We start from the raw sequence: 25770 nt of genomic DNA, 5'->3' as shown, positions 1-25770 counted from the left end.
TTCAATAATTAAATAAATCTCTTAAAAAAAGAAATCAGCATGTGAAAGTGTTATTGTACCCCCGTGTTTACTGCAGCTCAATTCACAATCGCTAATATGTGGAAGCAACCCAGATGTGCATCAACTGAAGAGATGAAGACTGGATAAAGAAAGTATAGTATATGTAGACTATGGAATATTACATTTACTTCTCTTCTTTAATGAGAATTGCCTATTGTCCAGTTTCTGGAAAATTATTTTATGAATTTTTTCAGTTTTCTGGAAGGAAAAGCCTTATATTAGTGTTTTCTAAGTGGTGAGAGATGCTGAAATCTAGAAATATTAGCAACATTTACTTCACTCTCCTACTAAAGTTTATATTATTGTAATATATATTTTTACTTGTACATTCTATTCATTCATAGCAATGTGGACCTGATAGTTGTTGTGATCCTCGCACTTGTCAACTGAGACGGGGGTATCAGTGTTTTCAAGGAGGCTGCTGCAGACAATGCCACGTAAGATTCACATTTATTAACATTTTCTGATTATGTAAAAAGTCATGTACTTTAGAATATTCATAATTAAGCTGTAAGTCAAAATAAATGGATTTTAAAAGGAACAGATAATAAATTTAGATCCAGATTTCTGATTTGTGAACTTTTGTTGGGTTTGGGGGCTTCTTTTGAATACCAGTATTTTCACTAGCTTAATGTTGATTTAAAAGTCTTCATTTACACATGTTATAGAACTCTTTAGTATTGAACATCTTAGTTCATTCTACCCCGTATATACGTTTTATAAATAAAATTTTACTGATTATGATAAATATCTGTAAATACATTGTTGAAAGAACTGAAGTTTTCATATAAGGAGTGAAACTCAATACAAACGATGTTTTCCAAATAGTAAATAATTTAAGCTATAAACTTTATCATTGACTGAAGAAGCACAATTTAGTTTATATGGTGAACAATTTGACCTCTGGTCCCTGTTTTCCTTTTCAGACTTCATTATATTTGTAACAAGTTCCTCATATGGGTTTTGTTTGTCCTTTACTGACACTTTTATTTTCTTCCTTATCACATTATTACATTATTGCTTCTCTAGTATCTTTTGTGTCAACTTGAATTTATTTACATGAAGTATGAGATAGATGCCCATTCAAAATTATTAATATAAATGTCCAGAATTCTTTATGAAGAGTTACTTAACTGGAAGATGCCCAGGAGAAAGGTTGCCATTTGGTTTCTTCTTGAAAAACAGCTATAGTTGGACTTTATTATCCCTCATTTTGCCTCTGTTTTGTGTGTGTGTGTGTGTCTTAAATTTTCATATAATTTGTAAGTATTCCATACTTACAAAACTATGGTTTTAATTGGCCTATTTTATTGAGAAACTGACTAGATTACAATATTTTCACCCAAATTTAATAATTTTCCATGGCTAAAAGCAATCATTCCCCTCTTAAAATGAAACTACAAGTAAAACTTTGCCTTCGATGTCACATTTGTGTTATAATTTTTCTTATTCATATGTCTTATGATTTTATTTGATAACTTTCAATTAACTTCTAAATTATTAAAATAATGACATACAAAATCAGGATGAATATAATGGAATAAATAGGACAAAATATAGAAAATTGACATAACTTTGAAATAAGTATGGATAAACACAACAACCTTATGTAATACTTTATTTTTATATTTTAATTTCCATTAGTTTTGGGATAACAGTCATTTATGCAGGCCCAGTGCACATCCTGAATGTGATCTCCCTGAGTATTGTAATGGAAGCTCAGGAGACTGTCCGCCTGACCTAACTATACATAATGGACACTTATGCAAAAATGACAAATTTATTTGTTATAATGGAGAGTGTCATGATCTTGATGCACGATGTGAGTCCGTATTTGGAAAAGGTAATATCTTTTGTTATTATATGAACAATTGAGCCTCATTGATAGACAAAATTTTATGTTTTTAGATATGACTTGATGTTTTGATATACTTATACATTATGAAACTATACCACAGTTAAAATAATTAAAATATTCATCATCTCACATACTTACCATTTTCTTTTCTTTTTTTTAATCATATGACAGCTTTATTTCTAGCTTTTCTTATTTTTCTTTTCTTTTTTTTAACTTTTATTTAATGAATATAAATTTACAAAGTACGGCTTATGGATTACAATGGCTTCCCCCCCAATAACGTCCCTCCCACCCGCAACCCTCCCCTTTCTCACTCCCTCTCCCCTTCCATTCACATCAAGATTCATTTTCGATTCTCTTTATATACAGAAGATCAGTTTAGCATACAGTAAGTAAAGATTTCAACAGTTTGCTCCCACACAGAAACATAAAGTGAAAAATAGCCGGCGCCGCGGCTCACTAGGCTAATCCTCCGCCTAGCGGCGCCGGCACACCGGGTTCTAGTCCCGGTCGGGGCGCCGGATTCTGTCCCGGTTGCCCCTCTTCCAGGCCAGCCCTCTGCTGTGGCCAGGGAGTGCAGTGGAGGATGGCCCAGGTGCTTGGGCCCTGCACCCCATGGGAGACCAGGATAAGCACCTGGCTCCTGGCTCCTGCCATCGGATCAGCGCGGTGCGCCGGCCGCAGCGCGCCGGCCGCGGCGGCCATTGGAGGGTGAACCAACGGCAAAGGAAGACCTTTCTCTCTGTCTCTCTCTCTCACTGTCCACTCTGCCTGTCAAAAAAAAAAAAAAAAAGTGAAAAATAATAGATGATTTTTTTTAAATGATGATGAAATCAGATCAGACCTATTGTCATGTTTAATCCCAGTGAGAGTCAAGTTGGGAATTGATAATTTCTTTTTTTTTTACAGAAGATCAGTTTAGTATGCATTTATGCATTAAGTAAAGATTTCAACAGTTTGCACCCCCATAGAAACACAAAGTGAAATATACTGTTTGAGTACTCGTTATAGCATTAAATCTCAATGTACAGCACATTAAGGACAGAGATCCTAGATGAGGAGTAAGTGCACAGTGACTCCTGTTGTTGACTTTACCAATTGACACTCCTGTTTATGGCATCAGTAATCTCCCTATGCTCCAGTCATGAGTTTCCAAGGCTATGGAATCCCCTTGAGTTCTCCGACTCTTATCTTGTTTAGACACGGTCGTAGTCAAAGTGGAGGTTCTCTCCTCCCTTCAGAGAAAGGTACCTCCTTCTTTGAAGACCTGTTCTTTCCACTGGGATCTCACTCACAGAGATCTTTTTGCCAGAGTGTCTTGGCTTTCCATGCCTGAAATACTCTCATGGGCTTTTCAGCCAGATAGGAATGACTTTAGGGCTGATTCTGAGGCCAGAGTGCTGCTTAGGACATCTGCAATTCTATGAGTCTGCTGAGTATCTCGCTATCCATGTTGGATCACTCTCCCCTTTATTTATTCTATTGGTTAGTGTTAGCAGGTACTAGACTTGTTTATGTGCTCCCTTTGACTCTTAGTCCTTTCATTATGATCAATTGTGAACTGAAATTGATCACTTGGACTAGTGAGATGGCATTGGTACATGCCACCTTGATGGGATTAAATTGGAATCCACTGGTATGTTTCTAACTCTACCATTTGGGGCAAGTCAGCCTGAGCATGTCCCAAATTATACATCTCTTCCCTCTCTTATTCCCACTCTTATGTTTAACAGGGATCACATTTCAGTTAAATTTCAACACTTAAGAATAACTGTGTATTAATTACAGAATTAAACCAGTCATATTAAGTAGAACAGACAAAAAAAACTACTAAGAGGGATAATGTATTAAGTTGTTCATTAACAGTCAGGGCTATGCTGATCAAGTCACCGTTTCTCATAGTGTCCATTTCACTTCAACAGGTTTCCTTTTTGGTGTTCAGTCAGTTGTCACCGATCAGGGAGAACATATGGTATTTGTCCCTTTGGGACTGGCTTACTTCACTTAGCATGATGTGTTCCAGATTCCTCCATTTTGTTGCAAATGACTGGATTTCCTTTTTGCTTACTGTAGTATAGTATTCTAAAGAATACATATCCCATAATTTCTTTATCCAGTCTACCGTTGATGGGCATTTAGGTTGGTTCCAGGTCTTAGCTATTGTGAATTGTGCTGCGATAAATATTAGGGTGCAGACCGCATTTTTGTTTACCAATTTAAACTCCTTTGGGTAAATCCCAAGGAGTGGGATGGCTGGGTCGAAAGGTAGGGTTATCTTCAGGTTTCTGAGGAATCTCCAGACTGACTTCCATGGTGGCTTGACCAGTTTGCATTCCCACCAGCAGTGGGTTAGTGTCCCTTTTTCCCCACATCCTCGCCAGCATCTGTTGTTGGTAGATTTCTGAATGTGAGCCATTCTAACCGGGGTGAGGTGAAACCTCATTGTGGTTTTGATTTGCATTTCCCTGATTGCTAGTGACCTTGAACATTTTTTCATGTGCCTGTTGGCCATTTGGATTTCCTCTTTTGAAAAATGTCTATTGAGGTCCTTGGCCCATCTCTTAAGTGGGTTGTTGGTTTTGTTTTTGTGGAGTTTCTTGATCTCTTTGTAGATTCTGGTTATCAACCCTTTATCAGTTGCATAGTTTGGAAATATTTTTTCCCATTCTGTCGGTTGTCTCTTCACTCTCCTGACTGTTTCTTTTGCAATACAGAAACTTCTCAATTTGATGCAATCCCAATAGTTGATTTTGGCTTTGACTGCCTGTGCCTCCCGCGTCTTTTCCAGAAACTCTTTGCCTGTGCCAATATCTTGAAGGGTTTCTCCAATGTTCTCTAGTAACTTGATGGTGTCAGGACGCAGATTTAGGTCTTTAATCCATGTTGAGTGGATTTTTGTGTAAGGTGTAAGGTAGGGGTCTTGCTTCATGCTTCTGCACGTGGAAATCCAGTTTTCCCAGCACCATTTATTGAATAGACTGTCCTTGCTCCAGAAATTGGTTTTAGATCCTTGGTCAAATATAAGTTGGCTGTAGATGTTTGGGTTGATTTCTGGTGTTTCAGTTCTGTTCCATTGGTCTATCCATCTGTTTCTGTACCAGTACCATGCTGTTTTGATTACAACTGCCCTGTAGTATGTCCTGAAATCTGGTATTGAGATGCCTCCGGCTTTGTTTTTGTTGTTCAGGATTGCTTTAGCTATTCGAGGTCTCTTGTGCCTCCATATGAATTTCAGCATCATTTTTTCTAGATCTGAGAAGAATGTCTTTGGTATCTTGATTGGTATTGCATTGAATCTATAAATTGCTTTTGGGAGAATGGACATTTTGATGATGTTGATTCTTCCAATCCATGAGCATGGAAGATTTTTCCATTTTTTGGTATCCTCTTCTATTTCTTTCTTTAAGATTTTGTAATTCTCATCGTAGAGACCTTTAACGTCCTTGGTTAAATTTATTCCAAGGTATTTGATCGTTTTTGTAGCTATTGTGAATGGGATTGATCTTAGCAGTTCTTTCTCAGTCATGGCATTGCTTGTGTATAAAAAGGCTGTTGATTTTTGTGCAGTGATTTTATATCCTGCCACTTTGCCAAACTTCTCTATGAGTTCCAATAGTCTCTTAGTAGAGTTCTTTGGGTCCCCTAAATAAAGAATCATATCATCTACAAAGAGGGATAGTTTGACTTCTTCCTTCTCAATTTGTATTCCTTTGATGAATTTTTCTTGTCTGATGGCTCTGGCTAAAACTTCCAGAACTATGTTAAATAGCAGTGGTGAGAGTGGGCATCCCTGCCTGGTGCCAGATTCCAACTTTTCCCCATTCAATAGGATGCTGGCTGTGGGTTTTTTATAAATTGCTTTGATTATATTGTGGTATGTTCCTTCAATACCCAATTTGCTTAGAGTTTTCATCATGAAAGGGTGTTGAATTTTATCGAATGCTTTCTCTGCATCAATTGAGATAATCATATTGTTTTTCTTTTGCAGTCTGTTAATGTGGTGAATCACATTGATTGATTTGCGAATGTTGAACCAACCCTGCATACCAGGGATGAATCCCACTTGGTCTGGGTGGATGATTTTCCTGATGTGTTGTTGTACTCTATTGGCCGAATTTTATTGAGGATTTTTGCGTCTATGTTCATCAGGGATATTGATCTGTAATTTTCTTTCAGTGTTGCATCTTTCTCTGGCTTAGGGATTAAGGTGATGCTGGCTTCATAGAAAGAATTTGGGAGGATTCCCTCTTTTTTGATTGTTCTGAATAGTTTGAGAAGAATTGGAGTCAGTTCTTCTTTAAATGTCTGGTAGAATTCAGCAGTGAATCCATCTGGTCCTGGGCTTTTCTTTATTGGGAGGGTCTTTATTACTGTTTCAATTTCTGTTTCAGTTATGGGTCTCTTTAGGTTTTCTATGTCTTCATGGTTCAATTTAGGTAGATTGTATGTGTCCAGGAATCTATCCATTTCTGATAGGTTTTCCTGTTTGCTGGCATACAGGTCCTTGTAGTAATTTCTGATGATTCTTTTTATTTCTGTGGTGTCTGTTGTTACGTTTCCTTTTTCATCTCTGATTTTATTGATTTGGGTCTTTTCTCTTCTTTTTTTAGTGAATTGGGCCAATGGGGTGTCAATTTTGTTTATTTTTTCAAAAAACCAGCTTCTCGCTTGGCTGATTTTTTGTAGTTTTTTTTTTTTTTTTTGGATTCAATCCTGTTAATTTCTTCTCTGGTTTTAATTATTTCTCTTCTCCTACTAGATTTGGGTTTGGTTTGCTGCAGTTTTTCTAGGTCCTTGAGATGCGCTGAAAGCTCATTTATTTGGTACCTTTCCAATTTCTTGATATAGGCACCTTTTGCTATAAATTTGCCTCTCAATACTGCTTTTGCTGTATCCCATAAGTTTTGATATGTTGTGTTGTTGTCTTCATTTACTTCCAGAAAGTTTTTGATTTCTCTTTTGATTTCTTGAATGACCCAGTGTTCATTCAGGAGCATGTTGTTCAGTCTCCATGTGTTTGCATAATTTCTGGGGTTTTCTGAGTTGCTAATATCCATCTTCATTCCGCTGTGGTCTGAGAAGCTGCATGGTACGATTCTAATTCCTTTAAATTTGCTGAGACTTGCTTTATGGCCTAGTATGTGATCAAATCTAGAGAAGTTTCCATGCACTGCTGAGAAGAATGTGAAGTCTGTAGATGTAGGATTGAAAGTTCTGTAGATATCTGTTAGATCCATTTGGACAATAGTGTCAATTAAATCTGCTGTTTCCTTGTTGATCTTCTGTCCAGATGATCTGTCTATTTCTGAGAGTGGAGTATTGAAGTCCCCCAGTACTATTGTATTGGAATCTAAATCTCCCTTTATGTCCCTTAACATATCTTTTAAATAAAAGACCGGTGCCCTGTAATTAGGTGCATATACATTTATAATAGTTACATCTTCCTGTTGAATTGAACTCTTAATCATTATATAGTGTCCCTCTTTGTCTCTTCTAACAGTTTTTGTATTAAAGTTTATTTTGTCTGATATTAATATGGCTACACCTGCTTTTTTTTGGTTTCTGTTGGCATGGAATATCTTTTTCCAACCTTTCACTTTCAGTCTGCATGCCTCTTTGTTAGAGAGATGTGTTTCTTGTAGGCAACAAATAGTTGGATTGTGTTCTTTGAGCCAGTCAGCCAAACGGTGTCTTTTAACTGAAGAATTCAGACCATTAATGTTCAATGTGACTATTGATACATAGTGACTTTGCCCTGCCATTTTCCCGGAAATATTTTCTAGTATATGCTTTGAGCTTCCCATGCTCTTTTACTGGTAGGTGTTCTTCCTTTACCTTCTTTCATATTGATGGCCGTGTTTTTGTGTTTCTGAGTATAGCACATCTTTAAGTATCTTTTGCAGGGCCGGACGAGTGGCCACAAAGTCTTTCAATTTCTGTTTGCTATGAAAGGTCTTTATTTCACCTTCATTCACAAATGAGAGCTTAGTAGGATATAATATTCTGGGCTGGCAATTTTTCTCTCTTAGCATCTGTGCTATGTCTCGCCATTCCCTCCTAGCCTGTAGTGTTTCTGATGAGAAATCTGCTGTGAGTCTGACTGGAGATCCTCTGAGAGTACTCTGACGTTTCTCTCTTGCACATTCTAGGATCTTTTCTTTATGTTTCACTGTGGAGAGTTTAATTACCACGTGTCCTGGTGAGGATCTCTTTTGGTCATGTTTATTGGGGGTTCTATGAGCTTCCTGTACTAGGTTGTCTCTGTGCTTCTCCAAACCCGGAAAGTTCTCTGCTAGTATCTCACTAAAAAGGCCTTCTAATCCTTTCTCTCTCTCCATGCCTTCAGGAACTCCTAGAACTCGAATGTTGGTTTTTTTTTTTTTTAATAGTATCCTGTAGATTCCCAACAATATTTTTTAGATATCTAATTTCCTCTTCTTTTCTTTGGTTTGACTGTATGTTTTCCTGTGCTCTATCTTCTAAGTCCGATATTCTCTCTTCTGCTTCACCCATTCTGTTTTTAAGGCTCTCTAATGTGTTTGTCATTTGATCTATTGAGCTCTTCATTTCATTTTGATTTCTCTTCACTATCACACTTTCCTGTTCTACTAGTTTCTGAGTTTCATTTTGATTCTTCCTTAAAATTTCATTTTCACGAGAGAGATTTTCAATCCTGTCCAATAAGCATTTCTGTAGTTCAAGGTTTTGCTTTTGAAAACTTCTAAATGTTCTTATCATAAATGTTTTGAAATCTGTATCTTGCATTTCTTCTATCTCATCATCTTCATAATCTTGTCTTGGGGTGTTTTGTTTATTTGGAGGCATCATAGTGTCATCGTTGATTCCGTTCCCTCGATTTCTGTGTTTGTTGCTTGGCATAGTTAATTCTTCTTTCGTCACTGTGTGTTGTTGTTTTTTTATTTATTTCATTTTATACTATGTCTGTGTTAAGTGGACTGCCTGCTGTTGGAGGAGCCTTGGAGGCTTGAGATGGGTGTGGCCTGAGAGCTCTGCTTGGTTCTTCCTGGTTAAGGGTGTGCAAAGGTGACACCCTCAGGTTATGCGTGGTAAATCTCTCTCTATTTATTTATTTATTTATTTATTTATTTTATTTTATTTATTCAGGGGGTAAGTAACACCACACGGCACGGCTGTGCAGAATTGATGGTATTTAGCTTCCAGTCTCTGCCTTCTACCCAAAGGGTCTGTTTAGGCTCCTCTGGACTCCCACTGGGTTGCCTAGGCTTCTGAATTGTAGTGACTCAGTTCCTTAGCTCTCCTCTGTTGATATGTAAATCCAGAGAGGGTGCCTGCTCTTTGTCTCTTTCGAATTCTTCAAGCCTTGCAGGCTTGCAACCTTTGCAAGGTTAGGGGAAAGAGAAACCCCCCAAGCTTTTTTTTTTTTTCTTTCTGGTAGTGAGTTTGCTGCACTTTCCGGTCCCCCTCTAGATTCTGACCCCTGTTTCCCCGCCAATGTCTCAGGTTATTGAGCTCACCTCCCCTTCCAGCGTCGATGTGTGGACTCAGAGCCCTGGACATCGCAACTCTCCCCGTTGTTGTCTGTGTGACATGCACTCCCCTTCCCGCACTGGCGCGCAGACCCTGCGGCTTCCGCGGCACCCGCGGCTCCCGCGGCTGGGCTTCCGCGCGGAGGGCGACCTTGTTCTCCCAGTAAGTCCTCCGATTCACAGCCACTCGATCCAGAAGAGTTTCCTCTGCAATATTTTCCTGGTTCTTTTTTCTGAGGCTACCGTAACTCCCCTTTTATTAAACTAAATTTTCCCGGACTATCGGTGCGCGCCCTCACTATTCCGCCATCTTGGCTCCGCCCCTGACTGGTCATTTAAAAACTAACTATATCAAAATTTATATTTAAAAGTGTCTTCATAACAATAATCATGAAAATCATGTGTATACTTTGATAGAAATAAAATCCATTGAAGATATCATTTCAAATAAATCTTTCTATATTCACATTTAAAACAAAGCCAAAAAGTTATATATATTTCAGTGTAAAATTCTTTTGAAATCCATGTATAGTTTTTTAAATGAATTTATACCAAGATATTGACCATCAAGGAAAACTAATAAGCTTTACAAACTATCATCAAGTTGGGGGCCGGCACGGTGGCTCAGTTGGTTAATTCTCTGCCTACAGCGTCGGCATCCCTTATGGGCACCTGGTTCTAGTCCTGGTTGCTCCTCTTCCAGTCCAGCTCTCTGCTGTGGCCTGGGAGGGCAGTGGAGGATAGCCCAAGTGCTTGGGCCCTGCACCCCATGGGAGACCAGGAGGAAGCACCTGGCTCCTGGCTTCGGATTGGCACAGCGCTGGCCATGGCGGTCATTTGGGGAGTGAACCAACGGAAGGAAGACCTTTCTCTCTGTCTCTCTCACTGTCTATAACTCTACCTGTCAAATAAATAAAATCAAGTAGAATTTTTAATAGTTCTGTTAAATTGAATCTGTCATTTTAACCCCTTCCCAAATCATTAGTTCCAGAGAAAATCATTACTGAACTTTGGCAAAACAAATAATTAAAGACCTAAATGATTTTACACATTTTTTTCCTTAGAAAATGGAACATGAAAAAACTTTTCCTAATTCATTTCTTCGCACCAAATTCTGAACATGGGTTAGCTTTCTTCACTGAGAGTCAAGCTCAAACCCTTTTGGTCTTTTGGAAGCTGCCTGTCTTCTGGCCCTGTTGGTCACCTGGATAAAGGGCAAGGGAAAGCTAGCTGGTAGAGGTTCCCAGTCAGGCAAGTACAGTCCCTAAGGCAAAACAGAGCCTCTCACAGAAGTCCAGGTTAGGCTATGGGGAGCACAGAAGGTTAAACACCTGGATTTCCTAGATCTTCATGGGGTCAGCTGTGTCTGGTGAGAAGATCCTGGAGGAACAGCATGGTCTAACCAGCCAGAGACCATACTGAGTGAGGACAGAGGATACACATGGAGCCCTGGGAAGTAAATGAGAAGGAGATGGCAGGTGCTGAAAAGTCAAGGAGAGGACAATGGGAAGAGCTCAAGGATTCTAATAGGACTAGAGATGCCCTAGTTGGAATGCCCTCTTCAATTAAGGATCCTGCAATGTCAGAGGTATAGCCCAAGTGGTTGAATTCTGCGTTGTTGTAAGTGGGAAAGAAAAGCAGACTTAGGAAAGGAAAGAAATGAAAAAAAAGAAAAGAAAAGAAAAGAAAAACAGACATGCTGGCATGCAAGCTCGTCCACACTCAGTTTATTAATTCCTTCAGCTGTGACCAGGGTAGGGAAGGTAGAATTCTCATTTCTCTGTGAGATCCCTGATGTCATCCATTGTCTTCTGGAGGAATTACTAGTCACTGTGGAGGAAAAAACAAAACACGGTCAAGGCACTGATACTAAATTCCCTTCCACTGCAAACCATACAGTTGAGATACTGTCTAGTGAATAGTTCATGTTGAAGTATTATGATTTTCTGTGATTTCAGGGGAACTGTCATCCTTAATCAGAAGTACTTACAATGAGAAAACATTTTTTTACTGAAATACCTATGAATAACAACATATTTGTTTTTTTAAATTTAATATATTGATTTAATTTTTTATACCTTAGACATAATATTTTAGGTTTTCAGGTTATAAAAAGTTTTTTGGCCATTGAAGAATAATACAGGAATGAAGGACTGTGCCTACAGCACCTAATGAGTAAAGCAGCCCTAGTTATAAATGTATTCTATATGCTAATTTATTGATCTTACATCTTATTAGGTTCAATTCTTTTTTAAAAGATTTATTTATTTGAAAGTCAAAGTTAAACACAGAGAGAAGGAGAGGCAGAGAGAGAGAAAGAGAGGTCTTCCATCCACTAGTTCACTCCCCCATTGGTCGCAACAGCCAGAGATGCACCAATTCAAAGCCAGGAGCCAGGAGCTTCTTCCAGGTCTCCCATGCAGGTGCAGAGGCCAAAGGATTTGGATCAGCCTGTACTGCTTTACCCAGGCCATAGCAGAGAGCTGGATCAGAAGTGGAGCAGCTGGGACTTGAACCAGCACACATATGGGATGCCGGCACTCCAGGCAGTGGCTTTTACCTGCTACACCATAGCACCAGCCCCTAGGTTCAATTCTTTAACTCCAATATTTTTTTACATTTTTTAATGTAAAGAGAACAGGTTCCATGCATTGCATAGATACAATTCTAAGAATATAGCCAAACTTCTCTCTCTCCCTCCACATCTCTCGAAATACCCCCAGGATTAAGTTTCCAATAAACTTAAGAGAAGTTTACTAAATGGAATTAAAATACTAAATGATTTAAATATTAGCAGTTTAGATTAATAAAGATTCATAGATTATTGGTGCAATACTCCACCAATTCTTCAACTCAATCAATACTTAGAAATTAAATGCAGCCTAAGAATTTCATTTCAAATTCAAATAGATACTTATTTTTAACATTCCTAATGTATTTACTTACTACTACTACTAACTTGGGTGCTTTCCTGTGTTTCTGATGTAAATAAATAACACTTTTAGATTGATATAATAGAGCCTCTCAATGTTATATTTACTTAGTAGGGCAACTTCCTCTTTCCCTTCAAGTTTGTAGTAAAAAATAAATATCTGCCAAATTTCTGTTTTCATACTCATTATTCCCAATAGTCAAAATAAAATTTTTGGGCCTCTTTTCTATTTGCTACCTATAGATTATTTCTAATCTTTAAATAATCTAGAAGAGAAAAATGAATTGAAAAATTAATCGAGATTAATTCACAGAGAAGTTAATATAAAAGATTAGTTAGCAATAATTCAGTGATGAAAATGGCATAATTTTGATCTTAACACCTCTGCTAAGGTTGTAACTCCTAAACTTAGAGTTGTTTTTTCAACTACTACAAGTAACATTCTCTTTTTAATATAGCTAGTGTTCCCCAAAAGCCTTGGAGATTCAAATATGTAATTAGGAGTCCTCCTATGTAGATTTCTGCTTTTTAAAAAATCATGTTTAATTGTGTCTGCCCAAGGAGTTGTCTACCAACATCTCTCACTTGCTTTCCAACAGGAAAAACTTTTAAAAGTATACATAAATGGTTAGTGAAATAAGCCAGTCTGAAAAAGACAAATATCATATGTTTTCTCTGATTTCTTACAGTGAATATATAATACAAAAATGTATGGGAATGAAATGGACATCTTTTGATTTGATTGTTGATTTTGGCTCTTGTTTATTATTTAAATGCTCCTAGGTGAGTGAAATGCTGGGAGAACTGAAGTACTGAAACCGTGCACCACAACTGCCATGGTGATAGTGACAGAGACCAGAGGCAAAGGGAAAAACAGCTTTTCTCACATACTTAGTTTGTAGAAAGCAATCAATATCTGTCACTCCCCCTCTTCGCAGAGGAACGACACAGGACCCTGCGCTGTTCTTTTGTCTGCTCGGCCCTTCCCGGGTTTGCTGCTGGTTCTTCCCAGGTTGGCTGCCAATCCTTCCACCTCCGTGGAAGGGCGGCTCCCCCTGCCACTTTCCCCACTTCCGCGGGGGAGCGGCACACTGCCGGCCGGCTCTCTTGGGGGCTGCTCAGATGTTATCCGGATGTTCCCTTTAGATGTTCCTGGTGCATGTTGTCTCTCTCCTCCTTTATAGTCCTCTTCCACCAATCCCAACTCTGCTACCCACACGCCGAGCACGCTGCTCTCCTCCAATCAGGAGCAGGATCAGCTCCTGCAGGTCATCACTCAAGTTGGCGAGAGGCAGTTGCGTAGAAGTTGTTTACTCCCTTCTCAGCGCCATATTGTGGGAGAGCAGATGCATAGAATAAGTTTTAATTCCAGTAACTTAGTCTAGTCCGAGTTGCTCCCCACAAATATCTACTAAAGGGTGGCTATGTCAGGGAATATTCAAGAACAACAGAGAGAATTGATGTAAAAATAATGTAGATTTCAGAGGGATGCAGTGACTCAAGGAGAGACACCACATAATGCTGCAGTGTAGCCTGGAAACAGCCTGTGGCCATAAGAGCTATTCTGGAACAGCAGTGGATTGAAGTAACTTTAAGAAAAAAATACTCGGGGCCGGCGCTGTGACACAGCAGGTTAACAAACTGGCCTGAAGCGCTTGCATCCCATATGGGCACCGGTTATTGTCCCAGCTGCTCCTCTTCTGATCCCAATCTCTGCCATGGCCTGGGATAGCAGTAGAAGATGGTCCAAGTGCTTGGGCCACTGCACCAATGTGGGAGAACCGAAGGAAGCTCCTGGCTCCGGGCTTTGGATCGCCACAGCTCCAGCCGTTGCAGCCATCTGGGGAGTGAACCAGTGGATGGAAGACCACTTTCTCTGTCTCTGTCTCTCTAACTCTGTCTTTCAAATAAATAAATAAATCTTAAAAAGAAAGAAAGAAATACTAGACAATACAAGAAAATGAAAACTTTACAAGGGAAATTAGTAGACCTGTAAATATTTGATAACTTCAGAAAGATCACAAAGTCAATAACTCCAGAACATGGGAAACTAAAACTTTAAGAGAAATCAGAGCACCCGTATTAGCACAATTGTGAACAGTTGAGGACATGTAGGCTGTGTTTTAGTGTGCTTATGATACTCTCTCTTCTATAAACTTCTCCAAAGTGCGGAACTCATTCACTCACTTGTTCATATTTAGTTTGTACGTCTAAATGCAATCCAAACAAAGAAGTGCTATATTTTTTATGGATGTTAATGTAAATTATGTTAAAATGTTCAGCTTATAAGCCGGCGCCGTGGCTCAATAGGCTAATCCTCCACCTTGCGGCGCCGGCACACCGGGTTCTAGTCCCGGTTGGGGCGCCGGATTCTGTCCCGGTTGCCCCTCTTCCAGGCCAGCTCTCTGCTATGGCCAGGGAGTGCAGTGGAGGATGGCCCAGGTGCTTGGGCCCTGCACCCCATGGGAGACCAGGAAAAGCACCTGGCTCCTGGCTCCTGCCAGGATCAGCACGGTGCGCCGGCTGCAGCGGCGGCCATTGGAGGGTGAACCAACGGCAAAAGGAAGACCTTTCTCTCTCTGTCTCTCTCTCTCACTGTCCACTCTGCCTGTAAAAAAAAAAAAAAAAAATGTTCAGCTTATGAGTTAGCTTCACAAACTAATTATAAATACCTGCCTTTCCCTAAAGTAACCTGAGTCAGTCACACGTGTAGGCAATTGGTAGAAATTTAGTCAAAAATGAAGAAACTGGGAGCTCCTAGGCAAAGCAGGAGAGAAAGCTGACTGTCCTAAGAGATGAGGTTCTAATAACCCCAACTTGGAAGGCGTGGAGGACATGTGGCTGCATTTGTTTGGAAGCTGTAACTGAAATGGGGGAAAAGGCTTGGTAAGTGCTTCGCTACCTTCAGCTTTGATCAGAAGATTTCTGCCCAGCTCTACACATGGACATGTCAGCCACCTGCAGAAATCTGCTTGCATCTGGGAGTACCTGCAAATAGCTCTTACCCAGAGTGCCCATCCCCCTGGGACCTAAGGAGGGAATGCAAAGAAACGATTGCCTTCTTAATGGTATGTAGGAGCAGCTTGAACATACCCACATTTCCAAAGTCAACTAACCAATCACAGATGCAACCACAATGCTTCTGGTGCAATTGTTCGTGTCAGGTATCTATAGTGATTCCCCAACTTTTGAACTTGACCCCTTTTGTGCTGCTCATACTTAAAATGGACTAGTTACAATGCAACAGGAAAGATGGGTCTTATAGGACACCAGTCCGGTAAATGTCTCAGCTTACTAGTACTCCAATTAAACTCACTTTTGTTGCTACAACACTTCACCCTTGAGTTATCAGGTTTTTCATGTGGTAGGCAGATGATTGTGAACTTGGTGACAATTTTTGTTCCACCAAACAAGAACAAGCTGTGTAAGGGGAGCCAACACATGTTCAGAGGACCCTCAATGGGAAACATCTATCAGATGTCAAAACTCTTTGTTCTGAGACTTTCCCCTGGGCTCTCCACAGAGGTGTCCAGTGCCTCAAGCACTATACTGTGGAAGCAAAGGAATGTCTGATTCTGTGGGTCCTCTGTTCTGCCTTGGAGCAGGGCAAGTTGACTTGGTATGTACAACTGAGTACCACCTTCTCCTCTGTTTTGGGAAACTCCTTTAGGAAGATTAATGTGTATTTGATTTGATCTTGGATTCCTGTTAGAGAGAGGAAAATAATTTATAGGACTTGTACCCAAATTTCTTTTATGGTTGTCTTCATTTCAATAGCCAAATCCTTTTGTGATTGTTTGCAACTAAACCCTTTGTATGGTTACTTTTGTCTTGGTTCTGGTTTGTCTATAGTTGAATCTCTCTTGCTCTTTCATTTTCTGTCGCAAGCAGAAAACAGGATGTGAAATAAGCCCTACACCCTTAAAAAGAGCGTGCTGTGGTATATTTCAGATAAATGATAATAGTACTGCTACAAAACTATGAACAAAATGAAATAATTTATCATAACACAGATCACCCTCAACATATTTTTAAATAAAAAAATTATGGTCCATAAATAGTTACTTAAATTATTATAGTGTCCTACGATTAGAGTTTCTTTGTGAAAGAAAAAAAATGATGAAATGTCCAATGTCTAGGCATTTATGCTTTGTACTAGCATAAAAGAGGCAGCTAAAAAGGGAAAGCACCTACTGACATCCCCACCAACTCTACGCTTCACTCTCCTTACCTTTGTGCTGTGGCTGAGGTAATCCCAAATTACTGTTGCAAAAAAAACCATGACTCCAGGTACAGATCACACTGGAAATGGGCAATATGGTTGCTAGTCATGCCCTCACAATGATCTGTAGCCTATAATATTATCATTATAATAAAATTACTACCCTTTCTCCATCATTTACAGAATGCCATAATACATCTAGATTTCCCAGAATCACTGGAAAATGGGCAGTCACCAAATTTCTAGAAACCTCTACCCTTTCCTGGAAAACTCCACCCCAGGTACCAACACTAAGGAATATCCTACACTACTTCAAGATTTATATTAAAAAGTTAGTTCCAAAATCTCAATGTATACAGCTCACTTTAGTGTACCAAGACTCTCTTCTCAACTGTGCACTTGTGCCTTGCTAAAATTAAATCTTCCACCAACCTTTACTTCAACTCATCCTCAAATAATCTTTCTTATATCAGACACAAGAACCCAGGCAATAAATCTGCCACTTGCCCTTGCATTACTCACCCTGGAAGCTCCATGCTAAGTGCTCTGCCTAATTCCCCAGCTGCTATTCTATGGCAACGTCACTTGCATCTCACAGATAACCTCGCTTGTGGTCCACACTGGCTGCTCTACTTTTACATAGTAGGACCCAAACTCTCCCCTTATGGGGAAATGTACTGAGCCTCCACCTAGCATGATGCTGTGATCAGAAGCCTAATCTGGTCTCTCAAATTGAGAAACAACAAGACACTCAATTCAGGACAGGTGCCTCTTTCAGAGCAGGGAAATATATGCTGTGCCAGTATATATAGTAAGAGACGTTTATCAAGAGAACCCCTCTTTGTATGATGGAGCTCTTTTTTTCCCACCTCTCTTCACAGGTGGAACAATAAACATACTCTCATGAATATGTTGCTCACTGGAGATGAAGGAAGATGATATTGATAAAGCTAAGGGAGAGGCTCACTATCTTTACTTAGTGGATACTCATATTTTCCAGAAACAAATTCCACCACCCCTATAGAGGAATGTTGCATTTATAGGAGATATATTCAGGAATAATAATGGGGATGCATAAGAAAAAAATTTTAAATAAGACAAAAAACAAAAGCCTCAGAAAGATCCACCAGAATTTGCATATCAGGTTTTCCAGTTATGAACTGAGGCCTATTCTGAGGCCCCTGAAAAATATTCGGACAAATATGACTTTGACTGGGCAAAGTGCTCCAGAAATAAAACATTTTAAAGGTTGGATGAACCTTTTAAAATATGTCCTTCACAAGTTATACTATTTTGATATAACCCAGGCTCCAAAAGGCAAATGTATATTTTGTCCTGATTTGAGGTAACTAAGATACAGAGTATGAAAGAATATAATGCATATGATTGAAACTGATACTTTGGGATCTGATCATTCTTTATACCCCTTATCTATACTCTAGAGGAACAGTGGTTTTTTTACTTACTACTTGTATAATTCTTTAGTGGAGTGTTAACTTGTGATTATAAAGTAAACTGAAATCATGCCAATGTAAAAATTACAATGACTGAGACTGAGGGAGGGAGGGAGAGAAGGATGGGGAAGTATCCTCATGCTCATAAACATGACAATAGGTCTGATCTGATTTCATCATCATTTAAAAAATCATCTATTATTTTTCACTTTATGTTTCTGTGTGGGAGCAAACTGTTGAAATCTTTACTTAATGTATGCTAAACTGATCTTCTGTATATAAAGAGAATCGAAAATGAATCTTGATGTGAATGGAAGGGGAGAGGGAGTGGGAAAGGGGAGGGTTGTGGGTGGGAGGGACGTTATGGGGGGGAAGCCATTGTAATCCATAAGCTGTACTTTGGAAATTTATATTCATTAAATAAAAGTTAAAAAAAAAAAACAAAGTTGATAGAAAAAAAAGATACATATATAAAATGTTTGAAATATGCTTCCATAATACGAATTTAAAAACCAATTAAAACTCAATTAATAAAATTATATATAAAAAAGAATGCCGGTTTTGTTACTATAAGGAATAAGGACATTTACAAAAGGTTTGTTCCAAGTTAAAAAAAAAAATAAAGCAAAAAATGGCTCAAATTTCTTTTTTAAAGTAAAAAGGCTCAGTACCCACAATGGTTTAAAAAAGCTCTTAAATGAGAAACTAGTGAAGCACCAGAGGTCCCCATATTTTTAGAAAAGCCAATTTGGATTTTCCTATAGGAGCCCTGGGTAAAAAAATGGGACTGGGAAACAAACTGTTTGACTTCTTAGTATACACTGGAGTCTCTTATTTAATGATAAACACTAAACTTGCTCAGAAGATCTTTCAGTCTAATCAAATCCTGGGCCTATCTGGGAAAATACAAAATTGAACATTCTTAGAACCATTAAAATGCAAATTAGGATTGTGCCCTACAACACAGCCTTTTGTATATTCGAGAATACCCTATATCTCTCTCCTAGGCTGAGACCTCTGATTCAAATTTATATATTCAAGTAACTTTTTTTTGACAGGCAGAGTGGATAGTGAGAGAGAGAGACAGAGAGAAAGCTCTTCCTTTGCCATTGGTTCACCCTCCAATGGCCACTGCAGCCGGCGCACCACGCTGATCCAAAGCCAGGAGCCAGGTACTTATCCTGGTCTTCCATGGGGTGCAGGGCCCAAGTACTTGGGCCATCCTCCATTGCACTCCCTGGCCACAGCAGAGAGCTGGCCTGGAAGATGGGCAACCGGGACAGAATCCGGCGCACTGACCAGGACTAGAACCCGGTGTGCTGGCGCCGCAAGGCGGAGGATTAGCCTAGTGAGCCGTGGCGCCGGCTTCAAGTAACTTTTTCATCAAGAGAAGTCAACATTGACACTCAGAACAGGCTTGGAACATTCTGCTGGCCCTCATAGAAATACTTATCAAAGAAGAGAACTTCTTTCCCCAGAAATCTTAGGGGAGATCTAGACAACTCAGGTTGATCTTATTTCATGGACCAGATCTTGACTGAGGCAAGCCTGAAACTCTCCATAGAGATTGGCAGAATCATGGATCATGGTAAATGTCATGCCAGAGATGTGACAGTAACTTTCAAGGAGGCCCTTGAGGTCAGAGTCCTACTACCATGGAATTCAACACAAAAACAAACATTATTGCCCTTACTCAAGCTCTCCCTCTGGCATAAGAGAAACTGGTGAAAGTGTCATCTCAAGGCATGTTTTTGCAGTTTTACATGACCAGAGATAATTTAAAAGGAGAGAATTCGTCACTCAGGGAATAAGAACATAAAACATAACCATGAAATTCTACAACACTTAGAACCTGTTCATAAACCTCTAATGGGAGCAAAAATGCATTATCTGGCCGGTGCCGCAGCTCACTAGGCTAATCTTCCGCCTTGCGGCGCCGGCACACTGGGTTCTAGTCCCGGTCGGGGCGCCGGATTCTGTCCCGATTGCCCCTCTTCCAGGTCAGCTCTCTGCTGTGGCCAGGGAGTGCAGTGGAGGATGGCCCAAGTACTCGGGCCCTGCACCCCATGGGAGACCAGGATAAGTACCTGGCTCATACATTGGATCAGTGCGGTGCGCCAGCCGCAGCACACCGGCCGCGGCGGCCATTGGAGTGTGAACCAATGGCAAAGGAAGACCTTTCTCTCTGTCTCTCTCTCTCACTATCCACTCTGCCTGTCAAAAAAAAATGCATTATCTAGTTCATCCAAAAAGTCCTACATAATCAAGGGAAATCAACTTTCTGACCAATCTGCAAAGAGGGCAGACAAAAGTAGAGACTATCAGGCTGTTTCTAGGGTCCTTTCTCCTGCAAACTAATCAGTTTAGGAACGGATCAAATAACACCTTGAATAAGACAGAGAAAGAGCCAGTAACAGGGTTTTGCTTCCAACCAAAATTCCTCAGGTTTGAAATGCAATGCATAAGGAATTACCTTGATTCTAGAAATGCTGTGCTAAACTATGCTATAGCACATTAGTGAAAATATTCATTATAGGTAAGATGTCCCTTTGCAATGTGTCCAAAATTGAATCATTGTACACAAATTACAAAAGAAAAGCTATGCAGCAGATCATCTAAGGTTATATGACCTGTACCAAAAATCATCCACAGAAAAATGCCAAGCCATCTACCAGCCCAGCTAAAAGGGAGCTCAACATAAGGGTTGCTACTCTACTGAAGATGGGCAGGTTCATCTCACCCAAATGCCCTGAGCTGCAGGGAACGTCTCATACTTACAAGTGTTTCTGGGGATGTTCTCTGGATGGGTAGAGGTCTACCCCACCCAAATAGAAAATGCTTGTGAAGTGGCCAAAATATTTCTCAAGGAAATCATCTTGTAATTAGTGCTACCTAACACATATTCACAGTTATGATGGGGCAGCATTTGTTTCTTTTATAACCTAATGACTATCGAAACCTCTCCATATTAATTGGAAATTATACTTCCATTGGAGGCCCTAGTCCACAGGAAAAATGATACCAATCATATCGTATGTAAAGTCTTATCAAGATGTATGTGAAGAAACTAATTTAAGTTGGGACACGGCACTTCCAGTTGCCTGGCTGTGGATACAGGTGATCTTCCTGAAGTAGGCTTCAATTAAAACACTGCTTGGGATCTGCATCCCATTTCAGGTGCCTTGTTCAAGTCCTAACTCCAACACTTATGATCCAGTTTCCCTCTCATGCACACTCTGTGAGGCAGCAAATGATGTTTCAAGTAAATAGTTCTCTACCATGACATATTTGGAAGACTTTGACTGAATTCCAGATTCCTGGCTTCAGACTGGCCCAGCCCTGGCTGTTGTCGGCATTTGGGAAGTGAACCAGAGGGTGAAACATTGATTCTCCCCATTTCTCTTGGTGTGCTGCATAGAGGTGGCCTCCTAGATTTGGATATGATCTGGAATGGTAGTAAACCAGGAAAGAATATCACCTGTCCCCTGTACACAAAAATAAGGACTTTAAGTAAAACATCCAGGATAGAAACCTACAAAATATTTCATTTCTGGAGAAACACCTATAACCTACTACTGTTGAGGTTGGGAAATTATATACTTAATTAGATTATTATACAGAGATAGGCAGTTTTCATTGAATAGAATTTGACCTAATGAACACGACTATGTAATAATGAGAGGCTAGGGAAGTTCATAACTCCTAAACCCTTATAATGCTTTTTCTTCAGAAAATTCTTCTTAACTGACCAGGACATGCATTGATTCACTCAGTGGTCCATGAGGGCAAAATTTGTGTTTTTACTTGGAGAGAATCCAAATAAAGAAGAAAACACCCAATTCTGGTACAGGAAGAAAGTAAAGAGAGATTTTGCTTTTCAATCAGTACCTTAAATATGTCACCAATTATTTATTCCATTGCTCCCAATTATAATCTACCAATGCACCACTAAATAAACTGAAGAAATAAATATAAATATTTCTTTTTAAAAAGGACTCATTAGTGATTAGATTGGCAAATTGTAACATTTTTTTTTGACAGGCAGAGTGGACAGTGAGAGAGAGATGCAGAGAGAAAGGTCTTCCTTTGCCATTGGTTCACACTCCAATGGCCACCATGCCCAGCACGGTGTGACCAGCACACCGCGTTGATCCGAAGCCAGGAGCCAGGTGCTTCTCCTGGTCTCCCATGGGGTGCAGGGCCCAAGCACTTGGGCCATCCTCCATTGCACTCCCTGGCCACAGCAGAGAGCTGGCCTGGAAGATGGGCAACCGGGACAGAATCCGGCGCCCCGACCGACCGGGACTAGAACCCGGTGTGCTGGCGCCGCAAGGCGGAGGATTAGCCTAGTGAGCCACAGCGCCGGCTGTAACATTGTTTTTAATTTTAGATTTCTACCAAGGGGGTGCAAATAAAACTTAATTGATTACCTTGTTTTTTAATACACACTGCTTGTATGAAATACTTCTTATTACTTACTTGATAGTAATTGCTTGGCTGCTGCTTTCTGATCTGTATCTAAATGAGAATATAAATAATGCTTTCAAATCAACATTAGCAAATAAAGGGTCATACAGAATGAATATTTTACAATCTTATAACCTGCAATAACTCTTTGCTAACAGTAATGACTATTACTGAATATATATTATTGCTAAATTTGGGTATGCAAATCAGTGAAATTATTGTTTACCAACATACCAAGTCCATAAAGCAGATAAATACCAAACTTCCAACTAGGAAGAGCAAGGATAAGATTGGTTTTTCTCCTTACCACTTCCCAGTACAGAATACATGCTTGCTTTTGAATGTCAGATTCTGGTTTTCATGTTCCAACCTAATGTTTTATCCATTAAGAATCAAATGACTACAGGTTGTGACTTCAGAGCTTCACTGACTTCTACATAAGAAAGAAAAATTGGCTAGCAGATGAAATTCCCTCTTGTATTCCCAGCCAAGCAAAACAGCAAAAAACCAATAAAAACAGCCACTAAAATTCTAAAGAAAAAAGTTATTTCATACAATAGTTTTAAAAAGTAGAAGCTGAAACTGTACAAAGGAATTAAGAACTGAAGGGGTATGAATCTAGGATACATGAAACAATTGAACACATCAGTTTATCAGGAGTTGTGACCTAGAAATCTGGATATGACCTCGTCCTCTAAACCCTGAGACATGAAATGTCACATCACCAATGTAATAGGGGTATAAATTCTGTTATCCCTAGATAGCGTGAGGCAACAAGGAAACTGTTGCACAGGTGTAGGTGGAATAGGAACACTGAGAAATATCAGAATATAGAGAATTTAAATTAGTTCAGGGATATAGATAGAAACAGTACATGGAGAAACAGCAACTATAATCCTGTACCCAAGTATATATTCAGGACACCAATTCATGCTTTCCACGAATACTAGATCTCCAATTGTTATTTAATTGGAAGAGAAACAATGAGACATCATTAGCAATGCAAGATATGTAGAATGCTCATGAGACAATCATTGCTAATTAGGGTTGTCTTAGAAACAAAACACTTCAAAGAGATGATGCCAAACAACAGAGCAAATTAAAGAAGTATAGGAACAGGAAAAGTTGACAAAAGGCTGCTTAGGTTTCTATAGAGGTTAAAATGGCACAGAAGCCATTAAATAAGAAATAAATGACCCAAAAAAAGGCTTTGAACTTTCAATGTTAGGTGAAATCACCAGAATACTAGTTAAACAAACAAAAAGATTTATGAAAGACAAACCAAGACACAGATAATTTCAGAGATATGATACAGAGAATGGGGGAGAAAGAAGAATCAGAACAAGGAAAGAAGGACTGCATTTCCAGAAGATTGGTAGAAAATTCAAGCAGGAAGCAACAGAAACCCTAAACAGCACAGAGACTAAGAAAGCCAATTGGGAAAAGAAAGCTACTCTGGCTCCCTGGTCTGGGGAACTCCACCTCACTGAGAAGAGGTAAGCAGAAAGTTCTGCAACCCCATTACCGCCACAGTCTGGCAGCCAGAAATACAAGACAATTCCATAGTCCTCACGGACTCTAAATCTCAGAAAGCTGACACTGCATGTCTCTGAAAAAGTAAACCACATTTCCTCTGCCTAACAAAGCCCCAGCCCAGAGCCACTAGAGTACAGCTGATACTAAACTCTATTCTCTCTAAGGGACCAGCAGGCATCAGAAGCCCCCAGAGCCACAGAAACTTGCACTGCAAAGAGCAGACCCTTCATCATCCTGAGGCTGTGGGAATGCAGGGCACAGCCCTTGTGCATGATCTAGTGATGTTCCCCTCTTTACTAATTGGGGCTCAGCACCAGAAGCAACTAAAACAGAAACTCACAGTATCAGACCTGGGGAAGTCCCTTTCTGCAGCTCTTTGAACGGGGTACTGTATAGCCAGGGAATGAGTTCCAGTGTCACCCTTGTATACCATATTGCAAAAGCAGTATGCAGAGTTGTATAAGAAGTGCAGAAAAAAGGAAGAAAGGAAGAAAGGAAGAAAGGAAGGAAGAAAGGAAGGAAGGAAGGAAAGAAGGAAGGGGAGGGGACGAGAGGGGAGAGAAAGAGAGAGAGAAACAAATAAGAAAGAAAAAGAGAGAGAAATTAGAAAGAAAGAAAGAAAGAAAGAAAGAAAGAAAGAAAGAAAGAAAGAAAGAAAGAAAGAAAGAAAGGAAGGAAGGAAGGAAGGAAGGAAGGAAGGAAGGAAGGAAGGAAGGAAGGAAGGAAGGAAGGAAGGGGGAGGGGAGGGGAGGGAAAGAGAGAGAGAAACAAATAAGAAAGAAAAAGAGAGAGAGAAAGAAAGAAAGGAAGGAAGGAAGGAAGGAAGGAAGGAAGGAAGGAAGGAAGGAAGGAAGGAAGGAATAAATAACTCCAATTTTTCTCAATATTTCAAAACAATTGAAATGGAGGGCATACTCCCAAACTCCTTCTTTGAGACCAGCATCACCTCAATTCCTAAACCAGAAATTGTACAACATAGAAGGAGAACAATGTATAAATATACCTGATGAAAATACATGCATTAACAAACTAAAGAACAAAAATCATATGATCATCCCAATAGATTCAGAAAAAGGTTTGATGAAATACATCTTTTCATGATGAAAACCTTAGGCAAACTGGGTATAGAAGTTAACATTCTTCAACATAATCAAGGCAATTTACAACAAACCCACAGCAAGCATCTTACTGAATGGGGAAGTGTTGAAAACATTCTCACTAAGATCTAGAACCAGACAACAATGTCACTCTCATTATTGCTATTAAATATAGTTTTGGATGTTCATGGCTATTAGGAAGAAAAAGAAATCAAAGGGATACAAATTGGAAAGGAGGAAGTCATGCAGTCCCTATTTGCAGATAACATGATGCTATACATAAGGGCACCACAAGACTCCACTAAGAGACTACTGGAACTCATTAAAGAGTTTGGTAAAGTGACAGGATATAAAATGAACACAGAAAAATCAATAGTCTTTGAATATCCAGAAAATGCCATGGCAGAGAAGGAATTTCTAAGATCAATCCTATTCACAATAGCTGCAGTAAATATTAAATACCTTGGCATAAATATAAGCAAGGATGTCAAAGATCTCTACGATGAAAATTATAAAACATTATAAAAAGAAATAGAGGATGCAAAAACTAAAAATTAATTAAAAAATCTTTCATGTTCATGGATTGAAAGAATCAATATCATCAGAATGTCCATACTACCAAGCAATTTACATATT

The 25770-nt window shown here is 39.5% G+C and overlaps 2 protein-coding genes and 1 non-coding gene across 3 annotated transcripts in view; 1 reads left to right on the top strand and 2 right to left on the bottom strand.

The window, feature by feature from the left end:
* Positions 1-10544, top strand: part of LOC127485928 (disintegrin and metalloproteinase domain-containing protein 32) — a 142503-nt gene extending 131959 nt beyond the window's left edge. Inside the window, exons 11-12 of the mRNA XM_089326836.1 lie at positions 405-497; positions 10491-10544. Coding sequence (XP_089182962.1) covers positions 405-497; positions 10491-10544 — 147 coding nt within the window. The remainder of the gene's footprint in view (positions 1-404; positions 498-10490) is intronic.
* The window catches only part of LOC138843046 (disintegrin and metalloproteinase domain-containing protein 32), a 591210-nt gene that overhangs the window by 345007 nt on the left and 220433 nt on the right, over positions 1-25770 (bottom strand). The gene's annotated exons all lie outside the window — the stretch shown is intronic.
* LOC138848517 (uncharacterized) overlaps positions 11134-25770 on the bottom strand; it is a 36910-nt gene continuing 22273 nt past the window's right edge. Inside the window, exons 3-4 of the transcript XR_016229128.1 lie at positions 22514-22552; positions 11134-11256 (exon numbers count right to left, since the gene is read on the bottom strand). This is a non-coding gene — a transcript (uncharacterized LOC138848517). The remainder of the gene's footprint in view (positions 11257-22513; positions 22553-25770) is intronic.

Source organism: Oryctolagus cuniculus, chromosome 2 (assembly GCF_051225735.1).
Source record: "Oryctolagus cuniculus isolate XC-2025 breed Fujian yellow rabbit chromosome 2, ASM5122573v1, whole genome shotgun sequence".
NCBI lineage: Eukaryota > Metazoa > Chordata > Mammalia > Lagomorpha > Leporidae > Oryctolagus > Oryctolagus cuniculus.
The sequence above is the reverse complement of the archived record's forward strand: the minus strand, read 5'-3'. Positions and strand labels throughout refer to the sequence as shown.